The 12,637-nt window shown below is 44.8% G+C and overlaps 1 protein-coding gene across 1 annotated transcript in view; it reads left to right on the top strand.

The window, feature by feature from the left end:
* The window catches only part of roraa (RAR-related orphan receptor A, paralog a), a 459,616-nt gene that overhangs the window by 119,099 nt on the left and 327,880 nt on the right, over positions 1 to 12,637 (top strand). The window contains exon 2 of the mRNA XM_069902931.1: positions 7,114 to 7,143. Within this exon, the coding sequence (XP_069759032.1) occupies positions 7,114 to 7,143 (30 nt within the window). The remainder of the gene's footprint in view (positions 1 to 7,113; positions 7,144 to 12,637) is intronic.

Below are 12,637 nucleotides of genomic sequence, written 5' to 3'. Positions count from 1 at the left end.
GCCTGTAACCACTATTATTTTCTTAGATTTGAATCTATAATGTTTTATCCCTGGACTTATATTTTAAAGTTAGCAGTTTTGTGTAACCTTGGGGATGAAGATATTTTCCCTCTTTGTATTTTAAAGTTAGCAGGCTCTGGAGTCAGTAAATTCTACACATACTATAATCAGCCAACTTTTCTACATACTGTGGCTGTGACTTCAGTACATTAATATTTCCCATAAACAATATAGTAAATTGTTACTTAGTAATGGATTAATGAATACATAATGAATAGTACATAGGTATATTTTCCATAGTGTACAATAGAGTTTAAGTGGATTAAAACCTGTAGGACAGTCTTTTCTGTGTTTTGTGTCTCCTTGCTGAACCACGGTTGTGATGTAGGAAAGGTTTTCTTTCAAGCACAACATCGTGGGCCAAAGGGCCTGGATGATCTATGTTGTATTTGCATTGGACTTTGGTGCAATGGTCTTCCCTTATCTCCATGTACTGCTGGACAGGAGTTAAAAATAAACCTAGTACAGTGAAAAGAGTTCTTCTGCGAGCAGACCAGCGGGTTATCTCTAACATTCATACAGCTGTGTAAAGACCCCAATTTACAGGGCGTGGGGTTTCAGTAAAAAAAGGAAGATCAATGAGGGCACTGTGGTGGGGCTCATTCAGGAGCCTGGTGCCCTTTAAGCCTGTTGATACACACTTTCACCCTCTGAAGCCTTCTCCCAGATGGAGGGAGAAAGTGTGTCCAGGGTGTGGTGGGTCCTTCAGTGTGTTGGCTGCCTTTCCTAGGCAGCAGGAGATGTAGACGGAGGGGAGGGGGAGTTGGCGTGATGTTCCGAGTTTCATTTACCTCCTTCTGCGGCTTCGTCCGATCTTGAGCAGGACGGCTGCTCACCTGAACTGTGATGCATCCATCGTCTGCTATTGATAGTACACCTGTAGAAGGGCAAGGGGGTTAGGGGGGTGGGGTCATAAGTCTTCTGAGGAAGTAGAGACTTTGGTGCACTTTCCTGACCATCGCATCAATGTGGGTGTCCCAGGTCGGATCACCCCTAAGAATTTGAAGCTATCTACTCTTCCCACTACAGCACCATTAATGTGGACAAGGGTATGGACTCTGCCCCCTCTCCTAAAGTCATTGATCATCTCCTTCATCTTACTGACGTTGTTATCTTGACACAATGCCACCTGATTTTCAATCACCTTCTTGTATCCCAGTGGTCCTCAACCTTTTTCTTCCCACTCACATTCAACTTTAAGTAATCCCTGTCCCGTCGGTGCTCTGTGATTAGTAAAGGATGGCTTAAGGTGGGGTGTGAGTGGGAAGGGAAAGTTGAGAATCACTGCTCTAGACCCAATTGTTACTGAAATATTTTGCTTGAGAAAAATTGTCACTGGCCCATTTCCTTTGGAGTTCTGAAACTGTGCACATGACGAGTCAATGGGGTATGATTAAAACAGTGGTTTTCAAACTTGTTCTTTCCACCCACATCGCAGTTTAAGCAACCCCTTACTAATCACAGAGCACCGAAGGCAGAGGGATTACTTAAAATGGTATGTGAATGGAAAGAAAAAGGTTGAGAACCACTGCCTTTCCATCTCAACATTATTTAATACCCCCCCCCACCCCCCCACAACAGTAGTCTGTGAATTTGAAGATGGAGTTGAAGCAGTATTTAGTTGGGACAGTGGTGGGTGTCGAGGGAGCGTAGTAGGGGTGTGAGTACATCTTAGGGGAGCGCCGGTGTTGAGTGTGATTGTAGAGGAGATGTGGTTCTCCAACTTCATGGATTGTAGTCTGTTAGACAGAAGGTCAAGGATCCAATTGGAGGGCCTAGATCCTGACGTTTAGGAATGAGTTTGTTTGGACTGTGTATTGAAGCCAAATTTGTAGACTGGGAACAGGAGCTGAAAAAACCCAATGGCGTTCCATAAACCATTCCATTAGGGTGGCACGGTTGGTGTGGCATTTAGCGCAACGCCTTTACAGGACCAATGATCAGGACTGGAGTTCGAATCCCACCCTACCTGTTTATACGTTCTCCCCGCATCTGCGAGGGTTTTCTACAGGGGTTCCGGTTTTCTCCCACTTTTCGAAACATACCCGGGGTGTAGGATAATGGGGTGTAAATGAGCGGCACGGACTTGTGGGCCAAAATGGCCTGTTACCGTGGGCTGATATGGCCTGTTACTGTGAGCCAAAATGACCTTTACCATGGGCCAATATGGTCTATTACTCTGGGCCAAAATGGCCTGTTACTGTGGGCTGATATGGCCTGTAACTGTGAGCCAAAATGACCTTTACCATGGGCCAATATGGCCTGTTACCATGGGCCGAAATGGCCTGTTACCATGGGCCGAAATGGCCTGTTACCGTATTGTATGTCCAAATTTCAAAAAAAATAAATCCAGGGAAAGTAGAACCTTGTCAATGTCTTCAGACAAAGGAAGTCAGGCCAGTTTCATTCGAAATTACAATCCAATGCACACAATACATCACCTTGACGCCATGAACATCTGGGCATTGATAAGACTTGCTCTAGCTGTTTATTGACCTCTCCCTGCTCTTAAAATGAATTTTAAATGTAAATTTAAATTTAGACATACAGCACAGTAACAGGCCATTGTGGCCCACAAGCCCATACTGCTCAATTACATCCCATTAACCTACAAACACCAGTACATTTTGAATGGTAGGAAGAAACCAGACCCCCCCAGGAAAAACACACTCAGTCACGGGGAGAACATACAAGCTCCTTACAGACAGTGCGGGATTCTAACCCTGGGTCTGATCACTGGCGCTGTAACAGCTTTGCGCTAACCGTGCCACCACCGCGTCTCTTTCCCCTTCTCCAGCTCTTTCATCCATCCACAAATATCTCAAGATTCTAGCTGAAGTGTTGAATGTGGACTCATTTTTAACATTTAAGAAGAATTTGGACGGGTACATGGATGGGAGAGGTCTGGAGGGCTTTGGACTGGGTACAGGTCAGTGGGACTAGGCAAAATAATAGTTTGGCATAGACTAGAAGGGCTGAAGGGCCAGTTTCTGTGCTGTAAGTCCTATATTCTATGGAACGCAGTTTAAAATTCACCTGGAAAACCAGAGTCCGGGACTCACAGAGACTGTTCTATGGTTATTGGCTTTGAGATATGAGATGTTGTTACTATTCAATCTCTAAATGTGTCCATGGATTACAATTTATAATCACCATAGTTGGAAGGACTTGTCAAGGTGAAAGAAAAACTGAAATTACTTTAAGAGCCACAGGGGAAATCTGTGACCTGAAGAATTAATGTAAAGAGCTTCAACTTACTGCAAACTTCTCAGAAGGTTTAACTTGTCAGATATAAGGAGGTTTTGGGATGAAGGCTCCATTGAGGAAGATTACAGGAAGGAGATAGATCAGCTGGTTGATCTTGCACTCAACTTAGTACTCAATGTTAGCAAAACTAAGGAACTGATGTGGACTTCAGGAGGGGGAAAATCAGAGCAGGAACCAGACCTCATCGAGGGGTCAGCAGCGGAAAAGGTTAAGAATTTAAAATTCCTGGGTGCCAACATCTCTGAAGATCTGTCCTGAGGCCTCCATATCGATGCGAAGAAGTGGCTGTACTTCATGAGGGGTTTGAAGAGATTTGGCATGTGACCAAAGACTCTTGCAAATTTCTGCAGGTGTACGGTCGAGAGCATTCCGTCTGGTACAGAGGTACCAACACACAGGACAGGAAAAGGCTGCAAAGAGTTATGAACACTGCCAATGCCATTATGGGCATCAGTCTCCACTCCATAGAGGGCATCTACAAGAGGTGGTCTCTCGATCCTCAAGGACCCCCCACCACCCAGGCCATGCCCTCTTCACTCTGCTACCATCGGAAAGGAGGTGCAGGAGCCTGAGGATGAGCACCCAGAGGCACAAGGATGGCTTCTTCTCCTCCGCCGTCAGTTTCCTGAGTGGACTTCCTCATTTTCTCTTCTTTGCACGAATGCATTCATTTTTTAAAAATATATAAATTATAGCAATATTTTACACCTGTCACGCTGCCGCAAATCAATGAATTTCGTGACATGTTCCTGACTGTAAATTCCGATTCTGATTCTTGAACAAGACTGGTCTGTTCTCACCGAGGTGCTGATGTGCTGGAAGGAACTTTTGGGCATCATCTACCTTCAGATGCAAGGGCTACCTTCATATTACTTCTGGGATTTCCTGTCAAATTGCTTGTTTGCCTTTTGACAACGATTGATCTCCTGGCACACAATTGGTGCACACGCACGAGGTTGTGTTTGATCAGTTTGGGTCTAGGGTCAGTGGAGATAGAGAATGCAGATAGCGTGCTGGCCTTTTCAGTAACACCCCTGGTGGGGGACACAGCCTCAGGAGAATCAACTTGTTCTGTGGGTTAATACACCTGACACTGTTGGGGTAGCTGAGAAGATCACTAGGGTCTGCTTTTCCTCTACTGACAACATTCAGAATCAGAATTTATTGTCATGAACATGTATCTGCAGGGGTTGTCTACTGCATATGGTGCTCCCACTGTGGTTTCCTCTACATCGGTGGGACTGGACAGAGACTGGGAGAATCTGCAGGGGTCATCAACTGCATCCGGTGCTCCCGCTGTGGTCTCCTCTACATCGGAGAGATTGGACACAGACTGGGAGATCGCTTTGTTAAGCACTTCGGCTCTGTCTGCTTTAAAAGCATGGATTTCCCATTGGCCACCCATTTCAATTCTCCATCCCATTCCCTTGGCGATGGGTCTGCCCGTGGTCTCATGCACTGCCAGACTGAGACCACCCGCAAATTGGAGGAACCACACCTCATCTTCTGACTGGGCCCCCTCCAACTGGATGGCATTAATATGGACTTCTCTGGCTTTCGTTAAACCACCGCACCTACCCAACCCCCTCCCCGTCGCCTTTCCCCATCTCTGTCTCTCCCTTCCATCTCCTTTCGTGCAAACATGACAAATTCTTACCTCATCCCGCATCACATCCAATGAGCAACCTTTTGTCAGTCTGGATTCCTCCCCCATTGTCTGAATTCTGAGACTTTCTAAGATTTCCTGCATCTGGTTCATTCTGCTTATTCCTGGAAGGGCCTCAGGCCCGAAACATCGTCTCCTGTAAACGCTGAGAAGACTGGTTGAGTTCATCCGGCATTTCTGTGTGTTTACGACAATCGCAGCGTCGGCAGCCGATCGTGTTTCGCTCAGGTCACAAAGTTCGTTGTTTTGCAGCATCGACACAGGCGCAAAAGTTGCTCATTTTAATTTTAGTAAATAAGTAAAATGGATGAATATTAAATAAATAAAGATCACTAATAAATTAATACATAAATATGTAGATAGATAAATGCATGAATGAATTAACGAATAAATAAATGGGCCAATAAATAAATAAATAGATGGATGAATAAATAGTTAGAAAATAGATAAATAAAGAAATGAATGAATAAATCAATAGATAAATGGATAAATGGATATAAAGATGGAATGATAGAGAGATAGATGGGTAGATAGATAGACTAACAGACACATAGATAGATTGATAGATATATAGACCGACAGACAAATAGGGAAACAGATAGACCGACAGACAGATAGATAGATAGACTGACAGACAGATAGATAGATCGACAGGCAGAAAGACAGATTGACAGGCAGATAGAGAGACAGATATATAGACAGACGGATAGATAGATAAATTGATCACTGGGAACGCCATTGACATAAGCCTATAGAATTACTGCAGAACCTTTCCATCCAGCACACAGGACCTCTGACCCACTACCATTAGCAAGGAGGAACAGGAGTATCTAAAGCAGGACAGCCAGGTTGGGAAATAGCTTCTTCCCGCAGGCTGTGAGATTGAAGAACGGTATCCCCTAACCGAGTAAATCATCCCACAATATGTATGCATACATATTTGAGATTATATGTAATTATTATGTGCTGTGTATTGTGCGTGTTCTGCCTGGTTGTACAGTCAGATTGTAATAAACTTGAACCTGAACTGAATGCCGTTAAAGCGCCAGCAATCCAGGTTCAAATCTAGCGCAGTCCATGAGGAGTTCGTCCGTTCTCCCCATGAGCGCATGGGTTTGCTCTGAGCACTTCAGTGTCCTGTCATGTTCCAAAAATGGAGTTAGTCGGTTAATTGGTCACGTGGGTATAATTGGGTGACGCGGCCTCGTGGGTTGGAAGGGCCTGTTGCCATGCTGTATCTCTGAATGAAATTGTTTTTCCAACCAGTGAGATTTCAGTGCAGATGGATAATATTTGATGTGAAGCTGTTGATGTGAGGTGTGGAAATTCAACATCAGAGAAAAGCAATTCAGGAAACAAAAGTACTTTGGAAAAGTCAAGAGTCAAGTTTCCCAATTCCTGCCAAAAGCAGGCGCAGAAATGTTTATTCCCTGTTAAGGCAAATCCCATCTGCATTACATCATTTTTTTGGAGTTGGGTAATATTATTTTTAAGCCCAAAGTTTATGTGTTTGTCGTTCACAAACCTGAAAGTAGATGACTGTCCCGGAAGTGATTGGTGTACTGTTGGAGGAGAGGCCACCGTCTTGCCTTATTGTCACTTCCATAGCAGGAATTTAATTAACTGGAGCCCCTTCTTCATATACAACAAGAAAACCAGAAAGTCACACGAGATGTCCCAAAGATGGCTGTTCTGATCTGTTGCATGCACTGAAGTCCAGCCTGGTCCATGCATTGCAGCCCACTGTGTGCACCATAATACATGCAAAAGAGCACTCCACTGCATGAACACTGCAGTCTGCTCCATGCACCGGGCGTCCGCCCCCAGTGCATGCACCGGAGTGCAGTCTGCTGCCCACAGACACTGCAGTCTACTCCATACACCAGGTGCAGCCGAGCACTTGCACTGGAGGGCAGTCTGCTGCCCCACTTGCACTGGAGTGCGGTCCACTGCCTGGACTGGGATACAGTCCGCCGCATGCACTGGAGTGCATCCCACCGTGGCATGGAATGGCATGAAGCCCACCACATGCACAGGAGAGCTCCACTCTGTGTTCTGACCATCTCCGAATTGTCACCATGCAAGCAACATATTGATTTGCCCCTTTCTTTTTTTTTCAGGCATCTCCATCACTAAGAAGACACACACATGTAAGTAACAGACCATCTTTTCATTCCGTTAACCTCCAGCTTCTCGTAGAGGGTGAGGCTGTGGTTGTGTTTGGTGTGCGAGACAGATGGATCCGGGAGATCAGCTCAGGCCGGTGGAACTGAACCACCAGTGAAGAGCGATGTACCTTACTGTGCCAGATGTGGAGACCCCCTTGTTAGAACGAGACCGGAGAACAGAGGCTGGTCCTGGACTTTAGTGAGAGGTTCATTAGAAATCCAGATTTGATTACTTACATTTCTATTTATCTGTTGGTTGTAAAATCTCAATGTTTAAATGTATTTATCACAAAAAGCCTGGTAGAATGAGGACGGTTCATCTGTGAACAGACTGGCAGGTTATCTCTAACATTCATACAGCCTTGAAAAAAAATCACAATTTACAGGGTGTGGGGTTGCAGTAAAATAGGAAAACCAATTAGCATCAAGCAAGGGCAGCGTGATCTTTGACCATGTTAATTGGGGGGGTGGGGATGGTGAGAGGGAAGCCTGCTGTTTTGATATTGGAGAGTCATATTTTATGTATTTATTGGTAAAAGAGTAAAGTGTAGAGTGGATGGGTGTTTAATTGTGTGCATATATACATGTGTGTGTGTGTTTCTGTGTGAGAGAGTGTGTGTAAATGTGTGCATGTGTGTGTGTAATTGTGTGTGCATATATGTGTGCACGTGCATTTGTGTGTTTGATTAATTGTGTGTGCATGTGAGTGTCTGTGTGAAACTGTTTATGTGAATGAGTGAGAGAGAATGTGTATGTGTGCGTGTGAGTGTTTGCGGATGTGTGTAGTTGTGTGTGAGTGTGTGTGTGTGCTTGCGCGCATGTGTGTTTGTGTGATGGTTATGGGTGTGTGTGTGGTTGTGTGTGCGTGCGTTTCTGTGTGAATGTGTATGGGTGTGGGTGCGTGAATTTGTGTGGGTGTGGTGTGTGTGTGTGTGCGCATGTGTGTTTGAGTGTGTGGGTGTGTGTGTATGTGCTAATGCATCACCCCAACTCCATGGATCCTTATTGAACACCTTCTGGAAATCCAGTTAAACAACATCCATCTGCTCGCCTCTATCTACCGCGCTCGTTATATCCCCAAACTACTCCAGTACGTGTGTCAAACGGGACCTGCTTTTGCTGAATCTAGGCTGCGTCTGCCTGATGGGTCCATTTCGCTCCAGATGCCTCACTATTTCTTCTTTAATGACAGCCTCAAGAATTTTCCCAACTCCAGATGTTAAACTCGCTGGCCTGTAGTTCCCTCCCTTTTGCCTACATCCTTTTTTGAATAGTGATGCGACATTCGCTGTCTTCCAGTCCACCAGGACCTGCCCAGAGTCCAGAGAATTTTGGGTGAATTCCAAGCTCTTGCTTCTACCATTGACTTTTGCTGGTGAGCTTTAAATGACAGTTCCATGAGTTTGCAGAAAGGACTCACTCACTGCTGAGTTCTGTGTGAGATCCTGTTCTATTTTGTTTTTGATTGTTTTATTTAATCAACATAGACATGATAACAATAGCAAAGAGTAACAAATTACAATATTACAGTGTTAATTAATATATAACCATATAACAATTACAGTACAGAAACAGGCCATCTCGGTCCCTCTGGTCCGCACCGATTTAAGTGAAACTCCCCCAGTCCCACCTACCTGCACCCTGCCCATAACCCTCCAACCCCCTCTCATCCATGCACTCATCCAACCTCCTCTTAAATGACAGAATTTACCCTGCTGCAACTACCTCTTCCGGAAGGTCATTCCACTCAGCCACCACTCTCTGAGTGAAGCTTCCTCTCATGTTACTTCTAAAGTTTTGCCCCCTAACCCTTAACTTGCGACCCCTCCTTCCAATCTACCCTACCCTCAAGGGGAAGAGCCTATTCACATCTACTCTATCTATCCCCTCATAAATTTAAATACCTCTATCAAATCCCCCCTCAACCTTCTATGCTCCAATGAATAAAGTCCCAGTCTACTCAATCTTTTTCCATATTCTAGATGTAATCCAGGCAACATTTTAGTAAATCTTCCTTGCACTCTCTCTCCCTTATTGATATCCTTGCTATAATTTGGAGACCAGAACTGCACACAAAACTCCAAACTTAGCCTCACCAATGCCTTGAACAGTCTCAACATGTTGAAAGTATATGTAAAAAACAGAAAAGTAAAAACTACCAAACTAAAAACTAAAATAAAACCCTTGACACCCCCCCCCCCTCAACCTAATCATCCCATAACTAATCTAAATGTATTATATAATACATATTGTTTTGGATTGCTTCAAAGGACACTCAAGGATCCCAAAAATATAAATGCAAAAATTATTATTGGTTCAGGGAGAACCTCACTGGTCAGGAGAATTTTTAATATAAAAAATATAATTTTAATCTCCTTAATTTAGTATTGGGGCCCCATATTTGTAAAAATAAGGAATATTTATTCCTTATTTTTTTCTAAAGGGACACAACTTCGAATCTCAGCATGCCATCTTTCTAATGTTAATGAAACATCAGATTTCCAGGTTACAGCGACACATTTCCTTCCTATTACTAAAGCTAATTTAGCAAATTTCACTTGAGAATCCGACCAAGGTAACTTAGGTGTAATACTTTCCAAATGTCCTCACAGCAATAATTCAGGGTTTAACGGAAAAGTCTCACCACTGACTCATTGTAAAAACCTACTAATGGAAACCCAAAAAGGATGAACTTTTTAACAAGACCACAAAGAATTAATAAAGTTCTCACTTTGTTACGACATCTAAAACATCGATCTGATCAATTTCGTCTCCAGTTACTCAATTTCTGAGGTGTAATGTATAATTGATGTCAAAAATTGTAATGAAGAGCCTACATCTGACATTGATAGTATTAGACATAACATCTTTACACAAATCTTGCAAAACATGTAGATTTACTATTATATCTAAATCTTGTTCCTATCTTTCTTTTGAATTTATCAAACCTAACAAGAAAAATGCTATTGAAATAAATTTTTTAATTAGACATACAGTACGGCAACAGGCACTTCCTGCCCAAATACAACCCCCGTAGGTTTTTCAAGGGTGGGAGCAAACCAGAGCACCCAGAGGAAACCCACGCAGACATGGGGAGAACATACCGACTCCTTGCAGACAGCGCCAGATTTGAACCTGCGCTAACATCAATCAGGTCAGGTCTGTCACTGTTGGGTGACACCAGGGTGCTGACCTCCCAGATCAGTGCTGGTCAGGAAGCTATAAACTCTGGGCCTCTGTACCCCACTCTGCAACTGGATCCTTGACTTTCTCATTGGAGACCATAGCCAGTATGAATTGGAAACAACGTCTCCTGCTCACTGATCATCAACACAGGCGCATCCCAAGGGTACGTGTTTAGCCCTCTGCTCTACTCGCTATTCACCCATGACTGTGTGGCCAGGCACAATTCCAATGCCATCTACAAGTTTGCAGATGACACCACAGTTGTTGGCAGAATCACAAACGGCAATGAGGAAGTGTACAAGAGGGAGATAGATCAGCTCGTTGAATGGTGTATCAACAACCTTGCACTCAACATCAGCAAAACTAAAGAGATAATTGTGGACCAGGAGGAAGTCAGGGGAACATGACCCAGTCTTGATCGAGGGCTCAGTAGTGGAGGGGGTTAAGAACTTCAAATTCCTGGGCATCAACATCTCCAAGGATCTGTCCTGGAGCCTCCATGTTGATACAATCTTGAAGAAGGCTCACCAGCAGCTATACAAATCTCTGAGGAGATTTGGATTTGTCACCGAAGACTCTCGTAAGCTTGTACAGGTGGACTGTGGAGAGTATTCTGGCCAGTTGCATCACTGTCTGGTATGGAGGCGCCAACTCTCAGAACAAGAATAAACTCCAGAGGGTTGTTAACTCAACCTGCAACATCATAGGAACCAGACTTCACTCCATCGATGACATCTACATGAGGCGGTGTCTTAAAAAGCAGCCTCTATCCTCAAATACCCCACTGCCCAGGCCATGCCCTCTTCATTCTGCTACCATCGGGGAAAGGTCCAGGAGCCTGAAGACGAGCATTCAGCGGCACAAGGTCGGCTTCTTCCCCTCCGCCATCAGATTCCTGAATGATCAATGAACCAAAGACATGGCCTCACTTTTCATGCATGATTATTTTTACTTTTGATAATAACGTTGTAAGACGGTTATAATATGAAAGTTTGCTGATTCTGATTCCTGACAGGATCCAGGTGAGAGTAAGTAGAGTTGGGAACCACAATCCGAGAGAGGGGAAGGAGCAGAAGAGAGTTAACTGTAGGGATTGCAGGAAGAGCTGCTGAGGGGTAGATGAAGCCATGGGTGGGTAGGAAGGAGCAATGCGTGGGCCAGGTTAAAGAAACCTCATTGTGGTGTGGGATCGGAAAGGTTAGAGCCCTGGTGGACAGTCCGGTCAGAGCTGCTGTAACAATATTCCATATTTGGCCTCTGCAATGTCTTAAGCGATTTCAACATAACATCTCAAATCCTGTACTCAATACTTTGATTTATGAAGGCTAAGATGCCAAAAGCTTTTTTTTACAACTACCTTCAGGGAACAATCAGGCAAGTTGTTGACCAGTGTGCAGAAGTGGTGGTGGATAAACCCTCTCCTGGAGGACCAAGCCGGAGGAGAGCTGTTATCAGTGTGGTTGAACTCGTCTCCCACCTGTAGAATCAGTGAACACAAGGAACCCTCCCATTTATCCCAACACAGAGCACAGTCCTCAACCCTCAACGCTGAGGAAAAGAAAACAAAAGAGGACTTTTTCTCCAACCTTGTGTTACGAGTCCAGAGGACCCCAATACCCAGTAATCTTTGGCTTGGCTTCGCGGACGAAGATTTATGGAGGGGGTAAAAAGTCCACGTCAGCTGCAGGCTCGTTTGTGGCTGACAAGTCCGATGCGGGACAGGCAGACACGATTGCAGCGGTTGCAAGGGAAAATTGGTTGGTTGGGGTTGGGTGTTGGGTTTTTCCTCCTTTGCCTTTTGTCAGTGAGGTGGGCTCTGCGGTCTTCTTCAAAGGAGGTTGCTGCCCGCCAAACTGTGAGGCGCCAAGATGCACGGTTTGAGGCGTTATCAGCCCACTGGCGGTGGTCAATGTGGCAGGCACCAAGAGATTTCTTTAGGCAGTCCTTGTACCTTTTCTTTGGTGCACCTCTGTCACGGTGGCCAGTGGAGAGCTCGCCATATAACACGATCTTGGGAAGGCGATGGTCCTCCATTCTGGAGACGTGACCCATCCAGCGCAGCTGGATCTTCAGCAGCGTGGACTCGATGCTGTCGACCTCTGCCATCTCGAGTACTTCGACGTTAGGGGTGTAAGCGCTCCAATGGATGTTGAGGATGGAGCGGAGACAACGCTGGTGGAAGCGTTCTAGGAGCCGTAGGTGGTGCCGGTAGAGGACCCATGATTCGGAGCCGAACAGGAGTGTGGGTATGACAACGGCTCTGTATACGCTTATCTTTGTGAGGTTACTT

Source organism: Narcine bancroftii, chromosome 11, assembly GCF_036971445.1.
Source record: "Narcine bancroftii isolate sNarBan1 chromosome 11, sNarBan1.hap1, whole genome shotgun sequence".
NCBI classification, from domain to species: domain Eukaryota; kingdom Metazoa; phylum Chordata; class Chondrichthyes; order Torpediniformes; family Narcinidae; genus Narcine; species Narcine bancroftii.
This window is presented reverse-complemented; position numbering and strand designations above follow the sequence as displayed.